The sequence below is a fragment of the Pagrus pagrus genome (genome assembly GCF_965226575.1).
Source record: "Pagrus pagrus genome assembly, chromosome: 21".
NCBI lineage: Eukaryota > Metazoa > Chordata > Actinopteri > Spariformes > Sparidae > Pagrus > Pagrus pagrus.
The window spans coordinates 1425243-1451830 of record NC_140208.1 but is presented as its reverse complement, the minus strand read 5'-3'; the positions used below and the strand labels follow the sequence as shown (position 1 = coordinate 1451830).

The 26588-nt window shown below is 41.5% G+C and overlaps 1 protein-coding gene and 1 long non-coding RNA gene across 7 annotated transcripts in view; one reads left to right on the top strand and one right to left on the bottom strand.

The window, feature by feature from the left end:
* The window catches only part of grid1b (glutamate receptor, ionotropic, delta 1b), a 463781-nt gene that overhangs the window by 435179 nt on the left and 2014 nt on the right, over positions 1-26588 (top strand). For 2 of the 3 annotated variants that reach the window (XM_084342507.1, XM_084342509.1), the window contains exons 14-17: positions 6687-6882; positions 10607-10773; positions 18571-18811; positions 21222-21360. In XM_084342507.1, the coding sequence (XP_084198633.1) occupies positions 6687-6882; positions 10607-10773; positions 18571-18811; positions 21222-21360 (743 nt within the window). The remainder of the gene's footprint in view (positions 1-6686; positions 6883-10606; positions 10774-18570; positions 18812-21221; positions 21361-26588) is intronic. The other variant, XM_084342508.1, reaches the window with a different exon arrangement.
* LOC311250665 lies at positions 12443-18636 on the bottom strand. 4 transcript variants are annotated; one of them, XR_014621303.1, is made up of 5 exons: positions 18549-18636; positions 18372-18448; positions 16830-17061; positions 16587-16634; positions 12443-13925 (listed from the first exon to the last, which is right to left on the bottom strand). It is a non-coding gene; the product is annotated as an uncharacterized lncRNA (long non-coding RNA). The 4 variants fall into 4 exon arrangements; XR_014621306.1 differs by having other exon boundaries at positions 18372-18473; positions 18549-18635; XR_014621305.1 differs by lacking the exon at positions 12443-13925 and adding an exon at positions 15884-16410.

Genomic DNA, 26588 nt, shown 5'->3' with positions numbered 1-26588 from the left:
CTCGGTTTGTCAAACTGCAGATGAGTTTCTCTTCTCGTTCTGAAGCGTTGATTCGACCTGATGAATCTTTTAAGGCTCCTCCTGAAGATTAATAATCAGCCAAATGTGTGAGAAGCTCCTGAGGTTGTAATTAACACAGATGATGTTCTCATGTTCTCTGCTAATGAAGCGCACACAGACTGATGAGGTTAAGTTTTACAGAGCGAGCCGTCTTTAACATGTTTGTCAGCTCTGTGCTCCACGACTTTCCTCCAGCATGTGGTGAGTGGGTAATGACTGAATATTCAGTTTTGTGGTGGACTCTTCCTTTAACGCAGACACGTAACATATTATATCTGTAAATATTTATTTAGCTGAAGAATTAGGAACGTTCAAAATCACATCTACAGATACACAGAAAACACAGTAACTAAGTACTTGTACTTAACTTGAGTAACTCCATTTTCTGCTACTTTATACTTCTACTCCACTACATTTATTTGATATATTTAGTTACTAGTTACTTTTCAGATTACATGCTGTATCATAGCTTAAGTAACACATTTTTAAATGATTTGTTTTATAAGTAGAGCTAACTTTGACTTTAGTTGTATTTTTGATACTTAAGTACATTTAATATCAGATACTTGAAGACTTTTACTCGAGTACTATTCGATTGGGTGACTTTCACTTTTACCAAAGTAATATTTTAACACAGTATCTTTACTTTTACTCAAGTATGACTTTTGGGTACTTTATACAAATAAACAGATATTTAAAGTTGCATAAAACAGAAATACTCAAAAGTACAAGCAACTCAAATTTGTATTAAAGTACATTGTTCGAGTTAATGTACTTGCAGATGTTTTTTATTGTAAAATAACGTTTCAGATCAGTTGAACCATGTTCAAAAATGTTTTTAATGATGTTAAGAAGCCAGATTTGAAGCTGATGATGTCAGCTGGTGTATTTGTGGATGAAACAGAGTCAAACACACAGAAGGCAGGACGACGAGGATGAGGAGGATGAGGATGAGGATGAGGAGAGAGCTGTGAGGCTGTGTTTTTATTATTTGTTATGGAGGATGAATTCTGAAACCAAAAAGTCCTTTTTCTTCGTCCCTTTGTTGTTTTTGTTGACAGCGGCGTCGGCTCAGCTTCACGGCTCCGTGGCCTCAGGTGCAAACAGACGCAGCGCTAACGTGCTCGCTTTAAACCATAGCAGCCGCATCTGCGCTCGCTGCTAACAGCTGCCAACGGTTTAGCTTCTCTGGTTAGCAACAAGCAGACACGAGCTCGAACACACATTTACCCTGCTGATACCAGTTCAGATGAGTTCATGTTTTTAATAGACGCAACATTTTCCTACATGTTCACACAGCGTTCCACTCATCATGTAAAAACACACCTGTCTGAATCACTCACAGGTAGCAGCATCCATCCACACTAACTGTTTCATAAAACCTTCCATCTGAGTGATAAAGACGTCAACAGGCTGCAAAACATTTTCCATTCACCTCTCAGTGTGTTATGTTGGAGTAACTTCACACAGAGAAGAGCAACAGCAGCCGGCGTGGACGGCAGTCAGTCAGGGAGAAGATGATTCTCTGCTGTCTGAGGCAGCTGTAAAGAAGTCTACATCATATGCAAATCTCCACTTCAACATTCATTGAATGTCTATAAAAGCAAAGTCTTGTACTTAGCATTTACTCGTGAATGAATCGCCCTTCACGGAGTAACGCGCCGGGGATTTGCTGATGAAAATGTCAGCTTGGATTTGATTCTCCGAGGAGGAAAGATAGAAGAGGAAGGAGCTGGTGCGGGGATGAAGTGGCTGTTGTTGTAGCTTTAGATGGGAAACGAGAGATACCGTTCTTTATTCATACCCAGGATAAATAGGCAAAAACAAGATGATGTACCTGCATTTTTGTCGAGCGTGTCAAGTGTGTACTCGTGCATTCAAGCCTGAGAGAAGTGCATTATTTCTCCATGCAGACGGATTCAAATCCAGGCAGACTGACTGTCCTGATGTGTGAAGGCAGAAGTTTTGACTGTTCTGCTGGAGTGTGTAGTGTTTTAAACCAAATACGACCTGCGTGTCGGTTCTGTAGAAAGAAGAAACTCATCTTCTAAACATCGGTCAATGCAGAAAGATTTCTCTGATCAGATGAATGAAGATGATGACGTGTCGCTACAACAGATGAAAATCTAACTTGTTTTAAAACAGCAGGTAGATTTTTTCAGAGCAAATCGATACACAGTCCATCGATCAAAGATCATATCGACTTAATCGTAGTTGTAATGTGAAGTGTTTTGATTTGAAATTTCAGAGAAGTGGAAAAGGCAACAATCCTGTCCAGGAGAAGAAAACAGCCGCTAGATTAACTTTGTCTGTCCACAGATGTCTGATAAATGTTAAATACATTTAGCAGCCTCAGTAGATTACCATTGTGTTTACGGCGGGTGCTAAAATGAGCTGAGCTCTTTCACTTTGAATGTGATGTTTGTTTGTGTCGTGAGAAAAAATGGCATCAGTATGTGAAGCGGTGCAGACGCTGTGTGATCACAGCTTCACACTTACCATCAGCTCGTCACTGAGACGATCTGATTGGCTGTGAGCGCGTTGAACACTGAGCCGCGGTTAACGTCGCTCTGCCAGCTGGAGATGAAGCTGGTGTCCAGTGAAGAGGCCTGTTTGTGTCTCGATGGCTTTGAACATGAAATCTAAGCAGAGCGTCATGTGATCCAGTCAGCCACACACACACACACACACACGATGGTTGAACCCTGAGATTAAAAGATGGTTCAGACTTTGATGTTCCACCTCTCTCTCTCCCTCTTCTAGTTATTTGGCGTGAAACACACAACAAAGGTAAAAATGAAAATCCCACTTTTGATCTGGAGCCTGTAACAGCGGCTCATCGCACTGATGACATCACTTCACACAGCTGATAAACACTCTGATGTCAGACATTCAAACATACATGAAGTTACCAGCTTCGTCACATTTCTTTCTGTGTGTCTGTGAATGTTTTAAAACTTTTAGAAAACCTTTCCCCGGCTTCATTTACACCTTAAAGCCACAAACAAGAGCTGTCTCGAGTCTTTCGACCGGGGACGTGACAAATAAACGACACCAAATATGCGAAATGTGTATTAATACTTGAAACACCAAAGCTAGAAACAAACTATCCGATTGAGGTAACTCGTCACTTTCTGCGCGGTCAGATTATTATTGTGATCAAAGTATTCTGGTGGATTTGAAGCGAGCACAGAAGGACACAACGACTTCAGTCCCCGTCAGTAAATCCTAGTCTGTGTGTGCAGGGAGACGCCAGGTTATGAATCCTAAAGCATCTTTGCCACATTGTCTTTATAATATAGAGTGATGACAAACATAAACAATCAACAGCTCCGCCATCGTCGTGAGTTGTGACGTGCTGGCGAGGATCAGGGTGCATGTCTGGGGCTCAGCTGACTAATTTAAATAATGTTTAACATACATTTAAAAAAAATTACATCTAAAATAATCTCAAATCTAAACTTTTATGTCAATATTTATATATTTTAATTCATTTTCTTAACGATAAACAACATGAGCTTTACTTTTCCTATAATTACATGACCAACCATTTTGTGTAAACATGACAACATGTCTTCTGTCAGGAGAAGTTTGGTTTTTGTTTCAAACAAAAGTCAAGTTAAAGACGGTGAGCAGTGGACTTCCCCGGACAATATTCACAACTTGGATCTTGTTCGCCTCGTACCCGTTCGGTCCCAGAGTTCTGGTTGACCCTCAGGACGTATAACCCAGAGATCGGTGCTGGTTTCCTCGTCAGTCCACGGTCGTGTTGTTGGCTGTGAACACGCAGGCAGCAGGCACATTTTCACAAGCTTTTATCAAAACTCGTGACAAACTTTTCTTGTTTTCCAGGTTGTTAAATGATGAAATTATGGCTTTTTACCCTCTAAAGCTCAGAGCTGGTGTTCAGCGCTGCTATCTGGAACAGTAAATTACAGCCGTCTGCTCTGATTCAGGTGTGAGGTTCAGGAGGTTTCCTGTGGTGAAAGCTGGAAACTAACAAACTGAAGTTACCTTTTATTTTTTTCTTACTCAAATTGAGCAGCTTGTTTTTGTACGAGGACATAAAAATCACCTCCCTCAGTGGATTTTGGTTGATGGCAAAGTTTAGGGTTTAAAAACCTCGTCCACCTTTTCTTCATATGCAATGAAATCATGTAAAATCAGAATCCAACTTTATCACATTGAACTGAACATGTAACCGTCTTTAACTTGACAGTTGGGCAAATTGTACTTTAATCCTGAAAGAATCGAGGTGAAATCAAGAAGTCGGGGCTGTTAATTAAAAAAAATACAATTTAAACACATTGTTATCGACACATAACAACATAACAGTGATATTTATATGAATACAGTCACAGCGTCTGTGATCGTGAACGTCCACACTTTTGTTTTCAGCTGTTGTGTTCTGCTAAACTTTCCAAACACGGAGATCATATGCCTCCGCTCTCCTCTACCCATAATCCCTTGTGCTCTAGGGTCACTGCTTGTAGCTGATTCAATGAAATGAACTGAAATAAACACAGCTCCTTTCTGGAATAAATAAACATGCTCACATCTCAAACTCTGTGTGAATAATGAATAGTTCTCACTGTATTTTTGTTTGTTTTCAGATCTTTTAGAGCCGTTTTGTTTTGTTATAACTTTATCCCCCCCCTCATGTCCTCCGTCCCTCGGTCCGTTTCCATGTTTCCACCCTGCAGACGATGCATGAGGTATTTTGCAGGTCTGCTGGTATTTTGGACCACTTGAGACCAAATAACACTGCTTCAAATGAACTGAACAAAAAGAGGAAACACTAGAGTTTGAAGAGCATCGGGTCGCACAGGAGCGGTCACAGAAAGTGGCTGGTCCTGAAAAAATTGTATTTAAGTACAGTCCTTCAAAGAGGGACTATTTTATACACCTCTGGATGTCACACACACACACACACACACACACACACACACACACACACACACACAGATATACCTGTCAGATGATCATACCTGTCACCAGGAGAGCTAAGAAGAGTCTAAAAGAGAAACAATACAGACTTTCTTCAGTACAGACACGGATGCAACAGAAACATACTCTCCATAGATGTTGCAACGTTACGTTCAGGTTGAATTTTCCATTTCTCTCTTGTTACAGTGCTGAACCTTGATCTGTGTCAGTTTATGTACAAAAACCTGTTGGTCAGGGTGAGAAACACATCCTGGTTTGGCTTCAGAGTCTGATAGAAGTCATTTTTAGTTAAGTACATTATTATTAATCAATAAAGAGCATTAGAAGCTGTTTTAAAATGAATTTTTAATTCTCAGGAGTGAGAACAAAATAAATCTCTTTTCTTCTGTTCAGTGAATCAATATTCTGCCTGTTGTCTGTTTTTATGAAAATCCAGATCTTCTGCTGTTCTGTCGACAAAAACAAAACAAAAACGAGGTGGTTTTGTTCAAACACCTCGAGGCAGTCAGAAAAAGTCATCAGTCGGTCTCTCGGGCGTCTCTGATTAAAACTGGTCTCCCACCACGTCGGTGTCCACAGGCGTCAAGTCCCCACAGTCTTTAACAATGTTGTTTTTCCAAACAGCTGCTGACCTGAAATCAGTTTACTGTCACATCTGTGCTCTGAATGAAAAACAGGCAATTTACTACCAAGAGTGAAGTTTTCATCCTGAACAGAACAAGTGACGTCCTACAATCACACATGTTGCACACACACACACACACACACACACACACACACACACACACACCGAAACAACAACCAACAACACATGAAACGGCTCCGTGCAGCTCGTCTGCTGTAAACCGAGCGTCCGAGATCCAAACTGATCTGAAATAAGATTTTCTTAACACCCTCACTGTGCGGTCGAGCTCATGCACCTGCTTCAGACGTGGGTCGAGCTTTTCAGGAGAATCACCTGCATCACACGCTGAGTCACTTGGCTTCAGACGTTAAAAAAAATTTTTTATTTGGACAAAAAAAAAAATCACTCCGTTTCACACATGAGAAAAAAATCCTGAATGTTTTTTTTTACTCGGCTTCAACATGATTTTTTTTTCTCCTGGAGTAAAAAATCACTCTGCTGCACACATGAATAACTCCCACTACTAATCACTGCTTGTTTTTTTCTCCTGGAAACAACATTAACTTGGCTTCAAACATGAGAAAAAACAAACTCTACAAAAGAAATAGTGCTCAGTTTCAAACATGGAGAAAAATCCTGATTCTCTTTTTTTTTTCTTGGCTTCATGCATGAACTTGTATTTGTTCCTGGAAAAATGTTGCTCAGCTTCACACGTGAATAAAAAATCCATCACTGTTTCGCACATGGAAAATAAAACCTAAAAAAAAAAAATCACTAATTACTCATTTTTTCTCCTGGAAAAAAACATTAACTTGGCTTCAGACATGAAAAGAAAAATCTCCTGGACTTCTTTTATATGTTTTATTCTTTTCATCTGGCTTCACACAAAAAAATCTCCACTAGCAAAAAAAAAGCAAAAAATCCTGGAAAAAACTTTTTGTACTTGACTTCCCACATGAATTTTCTTTTCACACATGAATAAAAAAAAAATTCTCCTGGACAGAAAACATATCATAAAATAAAAAGTTAAATATCCCGTTGTCGTGTCTTCCAGGTCGTTCCAGGACTTGGCGCGGCAGATCGACGTGGACTACGGCACGGTGAGGGACTCGGCGGTCTACGACTACTTCAGGAACAAAGGCACCAACCCTCTGGAGCAGGACAGCACCTACGCCGAGCTGTGGAGGACGATCAGCAAGAACAACGGCATGGACTACTCCGTGTCCAGCCCGTCTGAGGGCATACGCAAGGTGAGAGGGAAGGAAATCTGTGAAAACACCTCACAGATGTAACGTCTTCATGCTCACACACACACAGTATTGATCCATACCATCAGGTGAGTGTGTGTAAAGGACACACACACACTAAGCTGTGTTATCAGTAGCTGTAGACACACACACACACACACACACACACTCCTCTTGTTTTATTCACAGCAGGCAAACACACGACGACACTCCTCTGTTTACCCATTACTTAATTGCAGCAGCAGTTCCACAATGCACCAATTAGTGAGTCAGTGTAACAGAGTGTAACAGAGTGTGTGTGTGTGTGTGTGTGTGTGTGTGTGTGTAGTAGTCGTGTTTCCCTGCTGTACATTATTACACCCATACATCTCCCAAAAAGCCGATGACAAATTAGCTTCGGAGACAAATCGGCTCTGAGCGCATCCATTATTCAGCCATTTGCATGATAAACATCCCCCCGTCTTCTTTGACGTTTTCTCCCTGCAGTAACCCCAAACGGTTACGCACACACACACACACACACACACACACACACACACACACTTTAATCAGTTTTATTACGATTGTCGAATGCTTTTCCAATACAGCGGCGCTCGGCTGCCCCCGGTCCTCCCACATGCTGCCAGAGAGGAACGCTCGCATCCTCTCAGGCTGCAGAGACTCTTTCATTGTTTCGTCCTCTCCACCAGCAACAGTTGTGTGAGGACGTCCTCATCATCACCTGAACGCGCGTCATCAAACACACTGAGGCTGAAGCTCTGTTTCATACCACTGTTGACTCCTGAGACACAAACATGTGCTGCGGTGATGGAGGGAGCTGCTGCTCCAAAGCCAACCCGACCTAACACAGACAGGAATGCCCCCAGCATACGTTGCCATGAAACGACTGGTGAAGCGCTATTTGCTTCATCATACTGGTTTCCTGTAAAAGAGGGCAGTGAGCAAACAGAGCTCGGATAGCGTTGTCAAAAGTATCGAATATCGATTCTGGATATTTGAAATGGTTTCAATAAGGTTTCAGTGCTTGTCGCTGTCTTTGCCGACAGGAAGTTGGCACATGCACCTCTGTAGTGCCTTCAGTCCCACCTGCTCCAGAAGTGAATGAGCTGTAGGTCAGGTTATAATCAAGTGACAAAAAACGTCTTCCTCTTCTTCAGCGTCATAAAAATCAAGAATGAGTTTATTGGATGAAATATTAGGACACGCCCTCGAGTGCAGGATGAGTCATCATGTTTCTTCCTCTCTGCCACTGTTGGGCCCGACGGTGTGTAGGTGAGATATAAACGAACATGTGAACACCTGAAACACTTTGAGTGTCAAGTTTCATGACTCTGATTCACTTTATTATCTTAAACTGTTACAGTTTCTCTACAATATTGTCAAACTCAGTGTATTTTTCAGAACATCGTCTCTCATGCAGCTTCAGTTTATTATCACAGATATGAGAACAAGATTTTTGCAATTAAAGGAGCAGTCTGTAGTTTTAGAGAAGGTCTTCACTGTTTATTCAGTCATGAAAACAAAGAGTTTGTTTAGTTTGTTTGGACAGAAAATAATCCAACTGACTTTAAGGTCACAAGGTAAACACAATTTATACTGTTTTACTTTGTTTATATGTGGCGGACCCTGCCACCTTTCGACCTTCAAACAGTGTTCTGGGACCTTATCTTCCTCTGAGAACAGCTTGTTTATTCACTTATAGAAAAAAAGTTTGTATTATTACCTCATTAATATTGTAAACATTTAAATTCTGAGTTTGAATTTCTTCTCATAAACTACATAATGCTCCTTTAATGTGTTTGACAGATAAACATGGCGTCAGTCCGTTGCATCAATAATCACAGCAGTGCTTCATTATATTATATGACATCATGATGAGCAGCATCACAAACATAAGGTGGTAAACAAATCTTTAATATTACAGCGTCACATTTATACACTGACATAACCAAACACACGTTTATTGACAGTAATGAATAATTAAGTGTTGCTCAATTAGCAAATGAGTGAACAGTAACTCTCAATAACATTTTACAATCGTTTTGTTTCTTTAGAGACACTTCAGACTTCACAGCTGCTTCCTTCTTCTTCTTCTTCTTTTTTGAATTACTGCAATTTAACTCCTGAAGTTCACCACAAATCCTTCATTAGTTTCTCCAGATGACTCCTGATGTCGCTGCTCACTCATATTATAGTTTAATCTCAGGAGTGGAGGCTTGTTTTAGCCGTAGATGTCTCTGCTGAGTGACTGCGGATGTCTCTGCCGAGTGACTGCAGATGTCTCTGCTGAGTGACTGCGGATGTCTCTGCCGAGTGACTGCGGATGTCTCTGCCGAGTGACTGCAGATGTCTCTGCTGAGTGTCTGTGGATGTCTCTGCCGAGTGACTGTGGATGTCTCTGCTTGGTGTCTGTGGATGTCTCTGCCGAGTGACTGTGGATGTCTCTGCCGAGTGTCTGTGGATGTCTCTGCCGAGTGTCTGTGGATGTCTCTGCTTGGTGTCTGTGGATGTCTCTGCTTGGTGTCTGTGGACATGAAGCTTCTGTTCGTCTCCTTTGTGATTTTTGTTCCTCCTCCTCTGATCCTCCTGCTGAACGCTGCTCTGCTCTCAGCATCCCAGCGTGTCGCCACGTAGCTTAGCATCTTCGCACGGCCCCCGATGTTACCTGGAGAGGAAAAACACCAGAAGTTAGTGCAATCAGAGCATCAGAGAGACGTGACGTAGTAACGAGGTTGTAACAGCATGAGTGGATCTTAAAACTTCTGCACGAGGAGGGAGGAGGGACGTGCACGCACGCACGCGCACACACACACACACACACACACACACACACACACACACACACACACGTGTGAACAATTAGCAGTGACAGTGAACAGGCTGAAGTGAAGCAGCTGCTGCTGACACAGTCGAAACACCCACATCCACTTACTCTGCACCCCGCTGCTGCTGTTCGATGTGTTACCGTCACCTCGTCTGCATATCAAGAAACTGTTGTAGAAAGTGACGCTGGCTTGTTTAAGATTACAACAGGAGAGGAGCTGTCACTTTAAATCACCTTGAACCTGAAGAAACAAGACGTTAGGAGACGACGTTTTAAGAATTTCTTAATGAAGAATATTTATCAGCTCTGCAAAGAAAAGTCCTGGTAGTTTGTTTGCTAGCTTGTTTCCAGAGATCTCAATGGATCACACGTCACAGCTTTTATTATCTGCTGTAAGAGCTCTTTATTCACAACCTTCCTGTGGAGGTTACAGGTGAAGGGATGATGGATGATACAGAACTGGTGTAAATAATAAAGTATCATAGTAAGTGACGCACCGGTGACATTTTCGAGGCTTAAGATGATGAACGATACGCTGCACAAGTCGCTCTAACAAAGAGGATTAGCGTCCTGTTACGGTGGAAAACACCAGTGTTGGTTTAGGTGAAAGTAGATGATCGTTTATTTAATTACAAGCTTGGATATCTCTAAATCTGGTGTACAGAGTTCAGTTATGTTCTTGCCATACGGGCTGAAGAACAGCTGATTAGTGTTTTATAAAAGGATTTCAGAACGTTGATATCTGAGGTTTTAAAACCTGACTCCATCATCGCACAGCTGCACACGAACAATCATCTGCTGATGTGTTTTTGTGGTCAGTGGGTCTGAAAACAGACGCACCAACCTGTCGTCATGTTACAGCGTTTCCGTGTGTCTCATTTTCCCTCGCTCTGTGTGTTGCAGGCGAAGAAGAGTCCCTACGCCTTCCTGTGGGACATGGCGGTGCTGGAGTACGCAGCGCTGACGGATGACGACTGCACCATCACCGTGTCAGGAAACAGCATGAGCAGCAAAGGCTACGGCATCGCCATGCAGCACGGCAGCCCCTACAGAGACCTCTTCTCTCAGAAGTAAGTGACTCCCCTCCAGCGAGCAGAGCCAACGACTCACCTTTTATCTCTTTACCTGCCACAAACGTCTCCACAGTAACATACAGACGCGCTGCCAGCTGTAACTTAACATCAAAAACGTAACACCGTGCCAACAAAGACGAGGAAGAACGAGGCGAGAAGCTCGAAACGTCGACGTAAATACAGCAGGATTTAGACATCAAGGATACACGAGACGTCAAAGGGATGAACTCTGAATGTTATTTGCTTATAAGAAACCTCTGCAGGGCGTCTTATAATATATTAATATATATTATTATAATATAATATATTCTTATATTTCATATGTTCACAGATTTAAATTTCAATTTTTGGAAAAATAAATCGCTTCTAATCAACTCAGGTTTTAACGTTACGTGTCAGGATGAGTCGACAGTCGAACAGATGATTTAACATAAACTTTCATAACATCCACATGTCATCAAAATATACTGTGTTACATAATTAAAATCAATTAGCTGCTTTATTAATCCGAACTGTCAAATTTACTCAAACATGAGCTGCTAAAATCTTCGTCGACTGAACTAAAAGAACTCAAAATATACATTTGTTAAAGATATAATATGTGAGATTTCTGTGATTAAATGATTAAAAATGTTTCTCTCAAATGTTTCAGAGAAATCCAGGAGATTGTTTTTCTTTCTTGGGAGCCTAATTTTGTTTTTGTTTTTTAAATGCATAAAACTGAGTGAAAAATTTAATAAAATTAAGTTTTCCCAAAGAAAAAGTTAACAGTGAAAAAATGTTATTGAAGAAATTTTAGATTTTTTTTCATTTGTGAAAAAATTCAGTTTCGAAAGATTTTTTCCAACATGAACAAAAAAAATCTACAATTTCTCCAAGAACTTTTTAATCATTAATTAATCATTCATTAAATGTAAACATTAATCCTGAAAAAGAGAAAGAAAAAGATAAATCTTGAAAACACGGCCCTCGTTTTTTAAATGTCTGAAATGAAATGTGTGAAAATTCTTTCAGACGAATAAAATGGAATAAAAGATATAGACTTGCCCTTCAGGGCTTCCGTAGTCAGCAGTTGTCATAAAGACTTCTACAGTAGAAAATACTTCCCGAGTAATATTTGTGGAAAAAAACCTTTTCAGGAGAAAAAAAAATTTAATTCGGGAGAATTTTTTTCATGTGTGAAACTGAGTGAAAAAAAAATTAAATTGAAAAATGTGTGTTGAAATTTAAAAAAAAAAAAACTTTTTGGAGAATTTGTGTCAAACAGTGAAAATCCAGAAGAAATTTGAGATTTTTAAAAAAAAATTTCATGTGTGGAAAAAAAACAAAGCTTTTTCCCACATGTGGCACCGAATTAAAGAAAAACATTTTCTGGGGAAATGTCAGTCAGCAGGCAACATTACAGAACAAACACCCGACTGAGGACGTCACCTCCAGATCACTGCTGCAGTCAGGCTGATAAACAGGAGTGAAGATAAATCCACTTTTTAATCCCAGAAGTTAGAAAGTAATCTCTGAGCTCTCCTCCCGTTGGATCAGAACAGAATCTGATGACCGCAGGTGTTTATTCCTCCAGAAGGTCTGGATCTGCACCGACTCTCCTCCAGAGCTGCGTATGGTGTTTTGATTTCATAGACCGCTAGCAGCAGAAACGACTGGTTGTAAATCACGTGACACAATGAATTTTATTTACAAAGCCTGGAAGACATTCAGTCTGAAGGTTAATCAGAACAGTTGTATCAAACATGTTTGTCTCTTTAAGGCAACACAAGAAGCTTTATTTAAAACTCTTATTTTTATAATAACAGCAGAAAAAGTATCTCAAAGTCGTTTTAAAGTGTAATGAAAATACATGAATTACATGAATTTACTCCAGAAGAAAATGATCTTCACACTGGAACAAACATGAGAACAGACGTTGTGATCTGCTCTCCTTCAGCGTTAGTTATTCCACACACACTCTTCCTGCTCCATCACGGTCGTGAACATGATGGCTGGGACGTGACGCGGCCCGGAGGTCTGAGCAGTTTATTGTTTCAGCTGTAACGGACAGTCACAGACGGAAACGTTAATGCCGACAGAGTCACAGTCCTGCTCTGACACATTTTGGATGAGAGCTGTTGGTTTCTGTCAGCTGCTTTCATTGTGCAGTGGAACAAAGTCTGACGTGGAGTTAATGATGAAGCTCAGAGGCTTTTGTCGGGAGTTTGATCCTCTTTGTTGACATTAAGTCTTCATTATCGGCCTGTAACTCCTCGGATGTGAGTGGAGAAGACCGTCAGAGGCAATTACAACAGACTGCTTTTAAATGAGAGGACACCGACTGTCGGATGAACAGTGTCACGCTGACTTAGTTCAAACTTGACGGAGCAGTGCAGGTGTTTGAACCTTGTTAAAAAGGTGTTTAGAGGGAGCTGAGAAACTCCTGCAGGCAGATTCTGCTCTGCGTTAAATTAATAACGCTGCTCGACGCTAAAGTCAAATAAGCTCACATGAAACAAGCGGCGCTGTTGTGAAGCGAAAGGGATTACTCACCGTGTGTGTAAACACGGGGACGTGAGGTAATTACTGAATGATTTTTTGCGGGCAGATGTTTCAGTAAAGGCTGCAAATATTTCAGGTAAATTCAATCATCTCCTTCAGTGTGAGAGGAGCTCGCTGAGCCGTGGAGTGAAACCTCGTCTCCTCTCGCTTCCCAAACTCAAATTGATCCCAGTGCGAGTTTTGCAAAATCGCAAACATCATTTAGTAAATCTCCACATTATTACATCATGAATGAGCAGCGTGAGGAGGCGCATAAGCTCCCCGAACTTTCTCATCCGCCTCGTATTGATCGACTCCCAGGAAGAAGACAGGAAGTTGGTGTGGAGAGAAACATGAGTTTGAAAACTCATGTCGAGTCAAAAGTTTGATACTTCCTGTTATTGCAGCCTCAGATTCACTGAATCATACTCAGCGATCAACAGTGAGTTTTATTTTCATGACAGCTCAGTTTCATCACAGAAGTTGTTTTATTGATCATTCAGGTAGAAATAGATCCAGTTTAATAAATCAAGTTGAATCCAAAGATTAAAGATGGCTGCCATCTCAGCTGATGTCACTCAGGTGTTCAACTTCATCTGGAGCAGAAGTTTAGAAGGTCTGTCGGCCTGAAGCACCAAAAAAGAGAGAAACAAGAATAAAAAATTATAATTTGTCTCTTGATGTTCAGAGATTTCTGCCTCCGGCTCAGTGAGGTGACCTTCACTGTGTTCACAGCTTTTAATACAGTTATAATTCAGCAGCAAAAATGTTCCCAGCACAGCAACTAACTGATTATTATCCTCAGAAAAATAAAAACATTTTACTCTGACAACTGTTGACTACGGAAGCCCTGAAGGGGCAAGTTAAGATGTTTCTCGCATTTAATTCCATTTTCTAAGTCTGATCTGAATCGTTTTCTCTTCAGTGTCATAAACACAGAAAAAAGTGTTTTTCATGTCTGTGACTGATCGAAAAAAAAACGTTCCTGGAGATTTTTGTTTTCTTCAACTGTGAAACTCAGCGGGAAAAGAAAATGTTGCCTGTTTCACACATGAAAAACATTTAATTGAATTAAAATTTGTAGATTTTTTTTCATGTGGGGAAAAAAAATATTTCGAAAAGAGAATTTAAAATTTCTCCTGAAAACATTTTTTAAAGAAAACATTTTTTTTAATTTTTTTTCCAGGAGAAATTTCACACGTTTAAAAAAAAAAGTTTTTTGTTTTTTTATTCATTTATTCACATCATTAGTGAAACAGAATGAAAAAAAAAAAACAATAAAAATTATCAGCAGCAAAATAAAAGATAAATAAAAATAAAATCAGGTTAAATAGTGAAAAGAAAGTTCCACGTGAAAAAAACACATTTCTTAAATTTCTCCACAAATTTTTTGGTAACATTTCTCCTGAAAAAAAAAAATCAGGATAACAAGTGAAAAGAGGTCCAGGAGAAATGTTCTTTTCCTGCCAAAACTCAAATGAAAAACATTATTTATTTTCTCTTCTGTGTTTATAACAGTTGTCATAGAGACTTCTATAGTAGAAAATACTTCCAGAGTAATATTTGTGAAAAAAAAAACTTTTTCAGGAGAAATGTTACTGGAAAAAATAAATCCAGGATAATTTTTTTTCATGTGTGAAACTGAGTGAAACAAATACAATTGAGACATTTTTACAAAGGAGCAATTTTTGTGGGAAAAAATTGTTTCTTCACTGTTTAACACAAATTCTCAAAAAAGTGTTGTTTTTTGTAAAAATGTCTCAATTGTATTTGTTTCGCTCAGTTTCACACATGAAAAAACAAAACAAAATATCTCCTGGATTTATTTTAACATTTTTCTTGATTCTTTTTTCTTTTAAATCGTTTTCAAATGTGAAAAAAAACATTTGAAAAAAAATTCAAATAATTCTCCTTGACATTTTTTCACTGTTTAACACAAATTTGCAAGATTTGTTTTTTTCTTTTTCAAAATTTCTCCTTTATTTATTTTTTTTATATTTCTATCTTTCAGTTTCACACATGGAAAAATAAATTCACAAATTTCTGGTACTTTTCATGGTACTTCGGATGCGAAGCCCGGCAGCTTGTTTAAAAACTTTGTGATATTACAAAAACAGCTCAGCAAAATGTGTTTCTGAAGACATTTTAGGCGAGAAATAAGCTGCAGAATCTGTTTTTATTGTAATTAACAATAGTTAATTTTCAGTTTACACTTTCGCGACGAGTTACAGTTGTATAAAGTAGCCAGATTTCACTTCTGTGCGAGTGAGGAGCGGGCGATGTGACACCTCGTCTCTAGTAGCAGGACGCTTTGCTCCCAGAATGCACGGCTGTGTGGAAACGATGGATCTGGGCGATCACAGATTTTATTAATCGGGAGTCTGAATGCCAGATATTCTGTATCTTCTCCATGACGTCTCCTCTGCCGCGGTGGCTGCAGCTCACTGGAGACAACTTTATCCACCTTCATATTAAAGACTTTGATATTTCAGAGAAATATCATTTTTGTAAGAATTTCTGAGCTCAGCAGGACGGTGCACCTGGCGTCGCAGGTGTAAATGTACCTGTGATTTGGTGTGTGGAATGAAAAGCAGCGGGGCTCAGTCGTGAGGAGCCGCTCTGTAAGGTTATGAGATGGGCAGCTGTTATACAGCCGCTCACAGCTGGAGCCAGAGGAAATGTTTGATGTGGGCTGCACGCCATCACAAACTCCTCGTGTAACTTCCTGCGTGATTGCAGCGAGGAGGAAAACACAGATAGTGATTGTGATAGTGGCGGCAGCATTAATAGAGATGTTAACACAGAGCATCAGCGGCTGCAGATCACTGTGCTGAGGGCGAACGGGCTCTCTGGGACGTGTTCGTGCTCCCCGTGGCTGCGTGGGAGGGACGCCCGCGGCCTGAGAGCAGCTCCACGCTGAAATGTCATTTACACCTCCTCCCCCTCGCGTCCCGTCCACTTCCATCTTCATCCCTGCCTCTCTCTCCACAGCTCTGTGTGATCCTCTCTCGTCCTCTCTGGCCGTGTTCAGTGGGCAGGTAAATCCTGTTTCTCAGACCTGCTCCTTAAAGATCTGAGCTTTGTAACTGACGAGAGATCGGATCAGATCACCTGAGGGGAGGATGAGACTTTTTAAGCAAAAACTCAGTTCAGTCTGAACTGTGAACGATTGTTAACGAGCACATAGGCTGAACAACGCAGCCTTTTTCACCCTATGGGAGTGAAGCTACAACCCTGATTCAAAAATGTCGGAGGCTTGTAAAATGTAGATAAAACAGAATACATACGTTATATGTTCACGTGTGTCACGAAGTGGTGAACCACGCCTCATCCTCCTGTGAACAGTGTTGTAAAAAGTACACAGAAGTCATGTTAAAATATTACTTAAGACCTCTAAACCAGAGTCTCAAACTTGTTTTGGCGTTGCAGAGCGTGTTTGCAACAGGATATTAAATCCTGGTTTCAGCATGTGATATTAAATACATGTCACACAAAGTTCACAGGATTTAGACGGACTTTACACCACCTACTCTCTCTGTTCTGGTCTAAATGTGATCCGAAAAGGTTTCCTGCCGTGAGACTTCTGTTCAGTCTTCGTGCAGCTCCTCTGTTGGTGGCAGATTGCAGCTCTGGTCTGGTTCGCTGTCGGCCTGTGGGACCGTTTCTCATCACGGCCTCCCCTCTTCCTTCTCCTCCCTCTGCACCTCACACGTCCTCTTTAATTAAGGACTTCTGTGTTTATTTAGGGATTAATTTGCGGCTCTGAATGGAGACAAAACGTTCGTTAGTAATGAAGTTTTTTGCCCGGCCTGGTTCAGCAGGCGTCCAGCAGCTCCAGGCGTCCTGGCAGCACAGCGCTCGGGGACGACCAGGAATAATGTGCCCGAGTGTTAAATTGAGGGCAGAGCTATTGTTCGGTGCAGAAACCATTATCTCCACGTTTCCAACCATCATTTTAATACCTAGTCCCCTAACTGCTATATTACCTCCATCCCTGCTTTCCATTTGATAATCCTGCCATTAATAACCTTTGCAGACTTTGTTGCTTCTGCTGCTCATTTTGCTGTAAAACTATTTTGTCCTCGGGGTGTTTCGGGGGGGTAGTAGATGGAAACTGCAGTGCGCTGACCTTCAACATGTTCACGCTGAGTTGAGCAGATTAAATACAGCAAATTGGGCTCTGATTTTACTGCAGCTAAAAGCAGATTGGACTTCAGTGGTCGCGGCAGAGTTTGCTTAATTAACTCCATAACTCAACGCAACGAGAACAGTAGGGCAGCTGGACGGGACTTAATGTGTGTCGCTAACTAACACGTCCATGTGAAGGAGCTGTGGAGATGTTTCAGGTCAGAGTGCAAAGATGAAATGATGCGAGCTGCTGCCTGCATCAGTGTGAAGGATCCGTTTTAATATCTCCTCTGCTGCGGAGGATCTACACAAGTCTTCACTTCTCAACAGATCTTTTCTTCCTTCTTCCTGGTCAGTTTTAATCTTAATCTTGGTCCCCGACCTCTGAATCGCTGCTAAAGGTCAATATTTTGTACATAATATTGGTGGAAATCGTCTTCCGGCAACTATTAATTACATAATCAAGCGCAACAACACAAAGTGTTCCCAACCGAAGGATTAGAAGAAGCGCTTGTGTTTGTCTCTTTTTTTGACATTTTTGTTTTATTTTGAAAATTAACAGGATGTTATGTTGTTGTTTCGGTGTGTGACTTCCTGTCTGCTCTGTGCTGAATTGCTGCGTCGTGCTCTGTTTGGCAGCAGTGGCCGGATGTGACGAGTGCCTCGTCTCAGAGCCTCGCAGCTCCACTGGCAGAGCGCGTGCTAACATCTTTGTTTATACGAATCATAGAGGGGAGTGGGGATTCAAAGTTATGGCAGGAATCATCCCAAGATGCAGCGTAGAGGTTGATGGTCACTAGGTCAGGAGCAAAGTACAATCGTGCTCTGAACCACCAGTAAAAACTGAAGTTAAAAATGAAGCAAACTGACACTTCAAGCTCTAATGCTCCATTTAAATTGTACATAGTTACAGCCACTTAAAGTCCACAAAAGAAATGTCTCACCTGAATTACTTCGTGCTTCATAATGACTGAGTGATGTCACCTCAAGTTTTTCACACTTGAAGTCAGAGAGAGAAAATCTGTTTGGGCCAAAAAAGAAAACAGCTGCATTTGTTCATGAAACACTGACAAAACGACTCATCCAGCATGATTGTGACAGATAAATGTTCCCTGACTCACCTGTTGATCTCTCCTTCTTCAGGATCTTGGAGCTGCAGGAGAAAGGCGACCTGGACATCATGAAGCAGAAGTGGTGGCCTCGCACCGGCCGCTGCGACCTCAGCAGCCACGGCAGCACCCACCCCGACGGCCGCTCCCTCAAGCTGCACAGCTTCGCCGGCGTCTTCTGCATCTTGGCCGCCGGCCTGCTGCTGGCCTGCCTGGTGGCCGGGCTGGAGGCTTGGTGGAACAGCAACCGCTGCCGCCAGGAGCAGCCCAAAGAGGTGACCGAGCACAGGGCCCGGCGGACGGGCCAGCGGGGGGAAGACACTGCCACACTCTACTTTAAGGATCCAGCCGCAGACGCGAGCCCCGACTTAGTGGAGCTCCAGTACACCCAGCTGTAGAGGAGAGAGGGTTAGGACAGTTAGTGCTGGAGAGCTGGGGGACAGAGGGTGGGCAGGCAGGGCAGATAGGTAGATGTGCTCTGTGCCACAGCAGCCCTGATTGAAATCAAATTTGGTCTCTTATTATTACCCCCCTCCATTTTTTCTTTTATCCGTCCATCGCTCCCCACTCACCTCGGCCTAAACTGACACACACAGAGCTCATCTGTTTTTGTTAAACCACATGCAGCACACAGCACCTGACCATCACCTTTACTAATACGCTCATGAAACGACAGCCTGTCCACCCACTCGGGACTCGTCCCTCCTCGCCTTGACGCGTACACTCGAGGCCTTCGACAAACAGCGAACTGAAAACATCGGATTAAACCGGCGAGTCGGGATTTGGCTATCGGCATGTCCTGTATGTTTCCCAGCAAACCCCCTGCTGCAACGGCCGAGTGCACCCGCAGACTTTAATGATTAATTCCCACAGTGCCGGATCTGTAACCATTCAAGTGCTCCGTATTGAATTATTGTTATAAACTCATTTTCTACAGTGAGGATTTGCTAGTTTCCTGCACCCAGGGGTTCAGTAGAGAGATTATAATTAACAGGAGAGAGATCGCTCAGGCACACAACCATATCACACTTTTACTTCATTGTGGAAGACGTCAAGAGACAAAACAGTAATTTATCAAACCCGAGTGAAGCTTTAAAGTGCAGCTCAGCCTGGTTTTAACAGTCAGTCCAGCTCATTCACTGCTGCTGCGAACAGATACTCGAGCTCCACAAAGTGCCTACTGAATAAAACCCACACAGCCATCAGTTAGCAGAAGACACTGTGACAGCCCAGCTGATAGATGTTTGTTTAGTGCACATAAATATCAATAAAATGTGTTGAAGCTGAATATTTTATACATAGTTCACACACTTACGTTGTTTCTTAGACCGAGTGCTCCCTCTCACAAAAGTCATGTTGTGTCCCAGTACCAAACTATTTCCTAATTTACACGAGAACAATAACGATTTCAGAGAGTCGGCCGCATCTGAAAGTGTAGTCGTGAATAAAAATACATCTACAAACAAATTCAGCAGTTACACTTGATGTTCATCTGATTTTAGTTTACGCAAAATCCATAAATCTGCTTTGATCACTACGTGGCAGACTTAAAAACTAATTTTACTATCCATCCTATTGTTATGGCTAAAATGTTAGCATAAAGCTAACATCGAGCAACATGATCATCCAGTTGGAGTCTAACTTCACTCCTCTTTCAGCATGAAGTAGTGAACGAGTTGCGAGCGTCCGTGTTTTTATATCCCCGTCAGAAGTCACCACAGCTGAAGACGCCATATTAGAAATACACAGACAACATCCACAATAACTGATGACGTCATGAAGGGTCGTTCCATTTCATAGGGGGAGTTTCAACCACTGGCTTTTATATCTCTGTCTGAGGGGCAAGAGGGCACTCGAAGACGAGGGGTGGGGGTAAAAGTTTAATTTAGTCCAGCACCTCGTTGATGCTAACGATGTTAAAATCTGCAGTTGGTCTTGTTTCTTAGCTTAAGCAGTCAGTGACGCTCAGTGTTGGTTAAACAGCATGTGAAGAAACAACAGTTTTGATGTGTCTATGTTAGCATGCTAACCAGCTAGCCCCAGGCCGTCCCACTGTGTAAACACCAACACTTCTCTGGTGCTCTAAGTTCACAGTCTGGAATGCTAGCTGCACGGCTAACTGAACTAACTAGCTAATGGCAGCTCCAGCTAGCAGCAGTTAGCGGTTGCTCAGCCCCCCCATTTGTTTTGAATATGACAGCTGGCCAAGTCTTACATATTGCAGCTTTTAAAGGGATAAAGTTGGATTAATGCAAACCGTTTGGAGCTGGGACACAAGCTCGACATTTAAAGCTCTTGTTAAGGCTGCACTTGAACATAAACTGACCTCAGACCTGCATGTTTTACCTCCAGACAACAACATTCACCTGCGCTGCCGAACACAACACACACCTCAACAGAAACACACCAGGTTTGTGTCATGTGACAGGGGACAAAATGGAAGCAAAGCTTTGATGTGGATCCATAAACTAAAGTGTGAGCAGACAGTATACGTTGGGTGTGTCGCCCTGTAGCAGTAAGATTTGTCTCCAACATCCCAGTCCATAACCCCCTGCTACTATCACTGTGTCACGTCTTATTGCAAATTATATGTCAATGTGGACACCCGTGTTATCTCCCCTCCCTCTCTCCATCTATCCTTGTCATTCTTTTTATTTACACTTGACTGTCTATGATCTCGTGCAGGTTACTAAGGATTACAGACTGGCAAGGGTTTCTGGTCCATTGACATATAATGACATTACAACTGCTTCATCGGAGGGGAGGAGGGACATTTGGACAGACAGAGAGAGAGGCTGGGATGAAGCAGAAGCTATTGATACAGGTCAGAATAGACCTCCTATACAACTATTTAAAATAAAGACAAAACAAAAGAAGAAAATCATATCTGTGCCATCGCCGAGGTCCTTTTGTTTTGTTGATATTTTCTGGTCAATTGTTAATCTACAGCTGAGCAGAAACGTGCCTCGCACCTGTTTTTCTGTGAAAATAAATATTCCAGTAAATATGAACCAAAGTAAAAATGCTGGGATTTGTTTTAAGGCACCTAAATTAATTTGTTTTAACTAACATCATCTATTATATTCTCCTCCATGTAACCATAAACTGAATAACATGATTACATGTCAAAATATCAAACAATCTGTATTTGTAATCGAAGGTGGGAGCTCAATGAAGAAGACTGCCCTTCAAACCAAAACTCAAACCAGACATCTTGTCGTTAAACTTTCGTCTTGCTCATTAAAACTTCCACTGATAAAACCGCTGAAGATAATTATCAATTTGCTTATCAGAAAATTGAACAGGAAGTTATTTACAGAACCAGACGTTTTGCCTCTGAACGAAGCGGGAAAAAGGCCCAAATTAATTTGGTCTCGGCTCAGTCTTAATTGCAATCGATTTGAATTTGGGCTTTTGCTCTTTGCAGACGACATGATGATTAACATTGTAATTGACGCCGGCCTGCCGCTCCTTCAGGCACCGACTCTCACCTTTACACCTGCCGCCATTAGAAACCCTCCTGGTTCTTGAAGTGCCTTCTGTTTCTCCTTACTTTGTTTCACTTGATCATCTTTTAACTGTATGAACACATTCCATAAGGGCTGACCTCTGACCTCACTTTTACCTGTTGTCGGCGTCTTAAACAGAAAAAACAATTACACTGTGATAAATATCTGAATAAATCCTGCAAGTAGTTTCAGTGCCTTTAAATACACGTCTGTTATAAAACAATCTCAACTCAGTAAATATCTTGTTAAATCATTTTGAGGGGTTAGAAATGATACTGACGCTTGTCCTCAAATATTATTCTATTTAACATTGAAGATTTATGAACATCACAGATTCCTCTTCTCAAATTTTCTGACTAGTTGCGTCAAAGTTATCAAAGCAGATTTGACGAATATTTCTCAGTGGCAGAAATCATCTTTGTGTTTGAGTTCCTCATGAACCAGTGGAGACAAAGTGCAACAAAAGAGCCTCACAAAGCCAGACTTCATTGGGAAAACTCAGATTTTAGTCAAAGACATATCACTTTGCTAACTGGCGAATTAGCCTATAAAGTGTTAAAGTTAGATTAGAAGTGAAGCATTGTTCTGCAACTGTTTGACCCAGCTCAGATTTATTTAGAAACCAATTTGGATTAAAAGTTTGGGAGAAATGTGTAATTTTCTAAATAGCATTCATGTTAACTAGTTTGAAAAAATCATACACCAGTGAAAGTTTTGTGCAGGAAGATCTATATAAGTGAAAATCAGCCTGCTGGTTAACTCGGCACCAAGCTGCTCAGAACCAGTGAATAACTTGTGGTTCTGCTTTGGTTGAAAACAATGCAAAAACTAGACGGGACTCTTCAGGACGTGTTAAAACTGAAATATCTCAGAAACTCTTAGATGGTTTGTGGTTTTTCCCTCAAGGCTAGAGATATCACATGCATGAGAGCGGGACGGACAGATGGACGACACAAAAACATAAACAACATGAAATGTCTCCATGCAGCTCGTCTGCTGTAATCCGAGCCTCCAGAAGCCCTGAGATCCCAAACGGATCTGAAAAGACATCATTTATTAAGCTGAAGTCTTCACTGGAGCTGCTGAGCTAAAAGCGTGCGCCCGGTCTGACGTGGGGCCACGAGCTCGACGTCAACTGTGTAAATAAAGTCTTTTCAAATCAGTTTGTGATCTCGGGGCCTCCTGATGACACCTGATGTTTCTTTGGTTGTTTTTTATATGTAAATCATCTCCAGCTGCTTCAGGTGTTCAGCAGAACGCTGCAACTCTGTTTTACTGTGAAGCTCCAGAAATGTTTTGTGGACTACGAGACTTCACCTGACTTTATATCATCAGGAGGAGATGATGACTGAGCCTGACTTTATATCATCAGGAGGAGATGATGACTGGATTTTTGTATTTTTGGGTAAACTGTTCCTTTAATGATGCTAACAGCTCAGTAAGCTAACTCACTAGCTTGCAGGTTTAGTCCAGGAGATTAAAGTAGACTTAAAGCGTCTCCTGTCATTTCCACAGAGCTTCAGTTAAACATTACTTAACCTCATCATTGGCTTCAATCGTTAACGTTTAAGCTGACCACTGAGAAAATGTCCAATCTGCACCGCTGAAGCGAGCGGCCTCGTCGCGCCCTCAGGGAGGTAGATGTCCGTTACATCAGACACTCGTCTTACAGTGAGAGATGGTGATATCAAAGGCAGCCGGTTATAAAAAAAGACTCCTTTGCTAAAGAGTTTAAATGTTTCCGCGGGCCACTCGAGTCCAGAAAGCAGAAAATGTTCTTATCACACTTGAGCACAACCCACTCAGCAGTTGTAGTATTCGCAGAGTAGCAGGAGGGAGAGTGATTTAAAATCCCCCCCACCAGCAGCACTCATTAAAAGAGCTGTTTGTTTTCCAAATTAATGGAGGCTTTCAGTCGGCTGTTGTTTTCTTCTTTTCCACTTACATCACCAGTCTTTCTTTAACGACCGGCTGAGGTTTTAATCCCGGGCATTTATTTATTTAGGCGAGCCGCCAGTTTGACGCCGCAGAAAACATATTTTAATGAGACGGCCGTCCGCTGAAACAATAACCTGTACTGAGATGCTTTAATTGGCTTTGAGAGGAGCTCTTTGAGGCTGGAGAGGGATCATTCAAACCTGCTCAGTCCTCGTGGATAAACACTGTATGTTTACGTGTTCCTTTAAGGTTCGAACAAAGGCTGCAGACAGATGCTTTAGCCTCCGCTGTGCTCACCCAGTGCATCAAGATGCACTGAGACTCTGAGGTTTCCTCAAGTGTGCTTTCACAAGCTGCTCTCTGTGCCGGCTATTACACCGTATCACAGGAAGAGCACTCTCCACCACTCTACCTCAACATCTCATCACGATGACTGCCTTTCAGAGACGAACGGCTCGTCCTTTTATTTCTATTAACCTCTCATTAGTCGCTTTTCTGCTAATCGGGGCTGTCGCTTCTTTTGGGGGGAGAAATTTAACACTGCACTTTTTAAAGGCTAACAATCACTTCTTTATATTCAGTGCTTCTAGATCTGTTGTCAGGGAGGAAGAGAAAGAAATACATTTATTTGAAATTCAACAAAATTCCCTCCTGGAAGAGGAGCGTGTAACTTCTTTAAATGAATAAGAATCAAAAGGAAATTAAAGGATAAAATACAACAGCTGTGCAAAGGATCACATTATAATCCTTAAGATTTCAGTCCTGGTGGATCTGGTGACACTGGTGGCTTAATAACAATATGAATTTGACACACGTATCGACCACTGGGGGGCAGTAAACCTGCCTTCAACAGCTGCTCTGTCAGAAACACAGCAGAGGAAGAACAACTTGTTCACCTGTGTACAGTGCAGCCAAAGAAACCAACGACTGACATCGTTTTGTTGATCTGCTGACAAAAAATGCAACTTAATGGCCAGAATAAATGTTGGCAGTTAACGTTTCTGCACAATTTCTGTTCCTTTTAGTTCAGTTTTCAGTTTCATGGTGTCACAACGCTGTGCCGACTGTCTGGTGAGGTTTAGGAAAACATCACGTTTTGATTTCAAATATCTAGTTTTTTCACGACAAACTGGAGACTTGCAGTCACAAACACGTCTGGAAAATGTCCCTGAGGTCTCCTTAAAAAATATCAAATATTTATAAAATAATAATAGTAGTTTCGCGCGTACAAATGAAACACAGTCTTGAACTATGGTCACTGGCTTGGCAGCCTTCAGCACCTCCTCTCCACCTCCAGACCTGAACGTCTGCTAATAAAGAGAGAAATGTCAGTATGACGCTTGAACCAGTCGTTCACAGAGACGTTACCTGCCAACACTTTATCCCACTGAACAGACCGTGAAAATTAAAGCTCGACCGAGCTGCAAATTTATGGACAAATGTTGATATTAAGGTAAAAAATTCCAATATTTACATTTCGGCCGATATGTACACATTTTTTGCAGCGATCCGTCAAACACCGATAAAAGTGTGTAACAGCATATTTTACAGATTAATGCACTGAAACAGTAAACTTAACAGGAAATATAATAATCGTAAATCAGGCCAATATCAGCTGATAATATCGTCCAGCAGATAAATCGGTCGGTCTAGTAAAAAAGACAAAAAAGAGCCGTAACTCTTCTCTGTGCGAGGATGTCGACTAAAGTAATAATTACAACGTGAAAGAGAATCACATAATCTAAACAAACTAAATGGTCCTGCTGATTAAAATGATATAATGTTCATAATTTAATTTAAAAAATTGCGTCTGAAATAATTAAAATCTTGATTATAACTTAAAAAATAAAAAAACTTTCTCTAAACGATCTGGGGGTCGGGGTGGTAAAATCCCTGGTGCTGATAACACTGCAACATAACTGAATATGTGTGTATTAATATACAGTGTAAATGTGTCATTGTTCTGAATATCACTTGTGTCACTGTGATGAGTTACTGTGACTAATCTCATTAAACCTCTGAGTTGAATCCGATGCTGGAGCCGAGACAGGCTGCGTTCAGGAACGTTACCTGACTTCCTACGTTTGTTGTAAAGCGAGCGTTCGTTTCAGATTCTCTCAGAAAACACACGACACCAACAGGCCGCAGGGACTGTAGCTGCATTCATCCACAGACGTGTCCAGAATTTGGATTCAGACCCAGAGCGTCACTTGATATGCGAGTCACGCCTCCTATCTCCCTCTTTACCCCTCGTCCTTTACCTTCCCATGACCCAGTGTGCTGAAGCAGACCTGCGGTTCAACAGGGAAACACTCAAGTGTCTATTAATGCCTAACAAGTATGCATGGCTGCAGTCGGCAGGAGATGCACCGTCAGCCAATGTTTTGATTAAATTGTTCTGATAGGGAACCGATCCTCCTGTACACAGTGTACCGGCTCCAAGGGCAGCGAGGGAGAAGACGGCACAGAGGGGAAAGAAAACAGAATATTTTCAGTTTCAGTTCAGTGAGAAGAGAAAAACTCACAGATTTGTCTCTTATGACCAGAATTTTAAACTGACCATGAAACCCAACTGAGTCTTTGTGCTCGGAGGTAAAATGAAAGG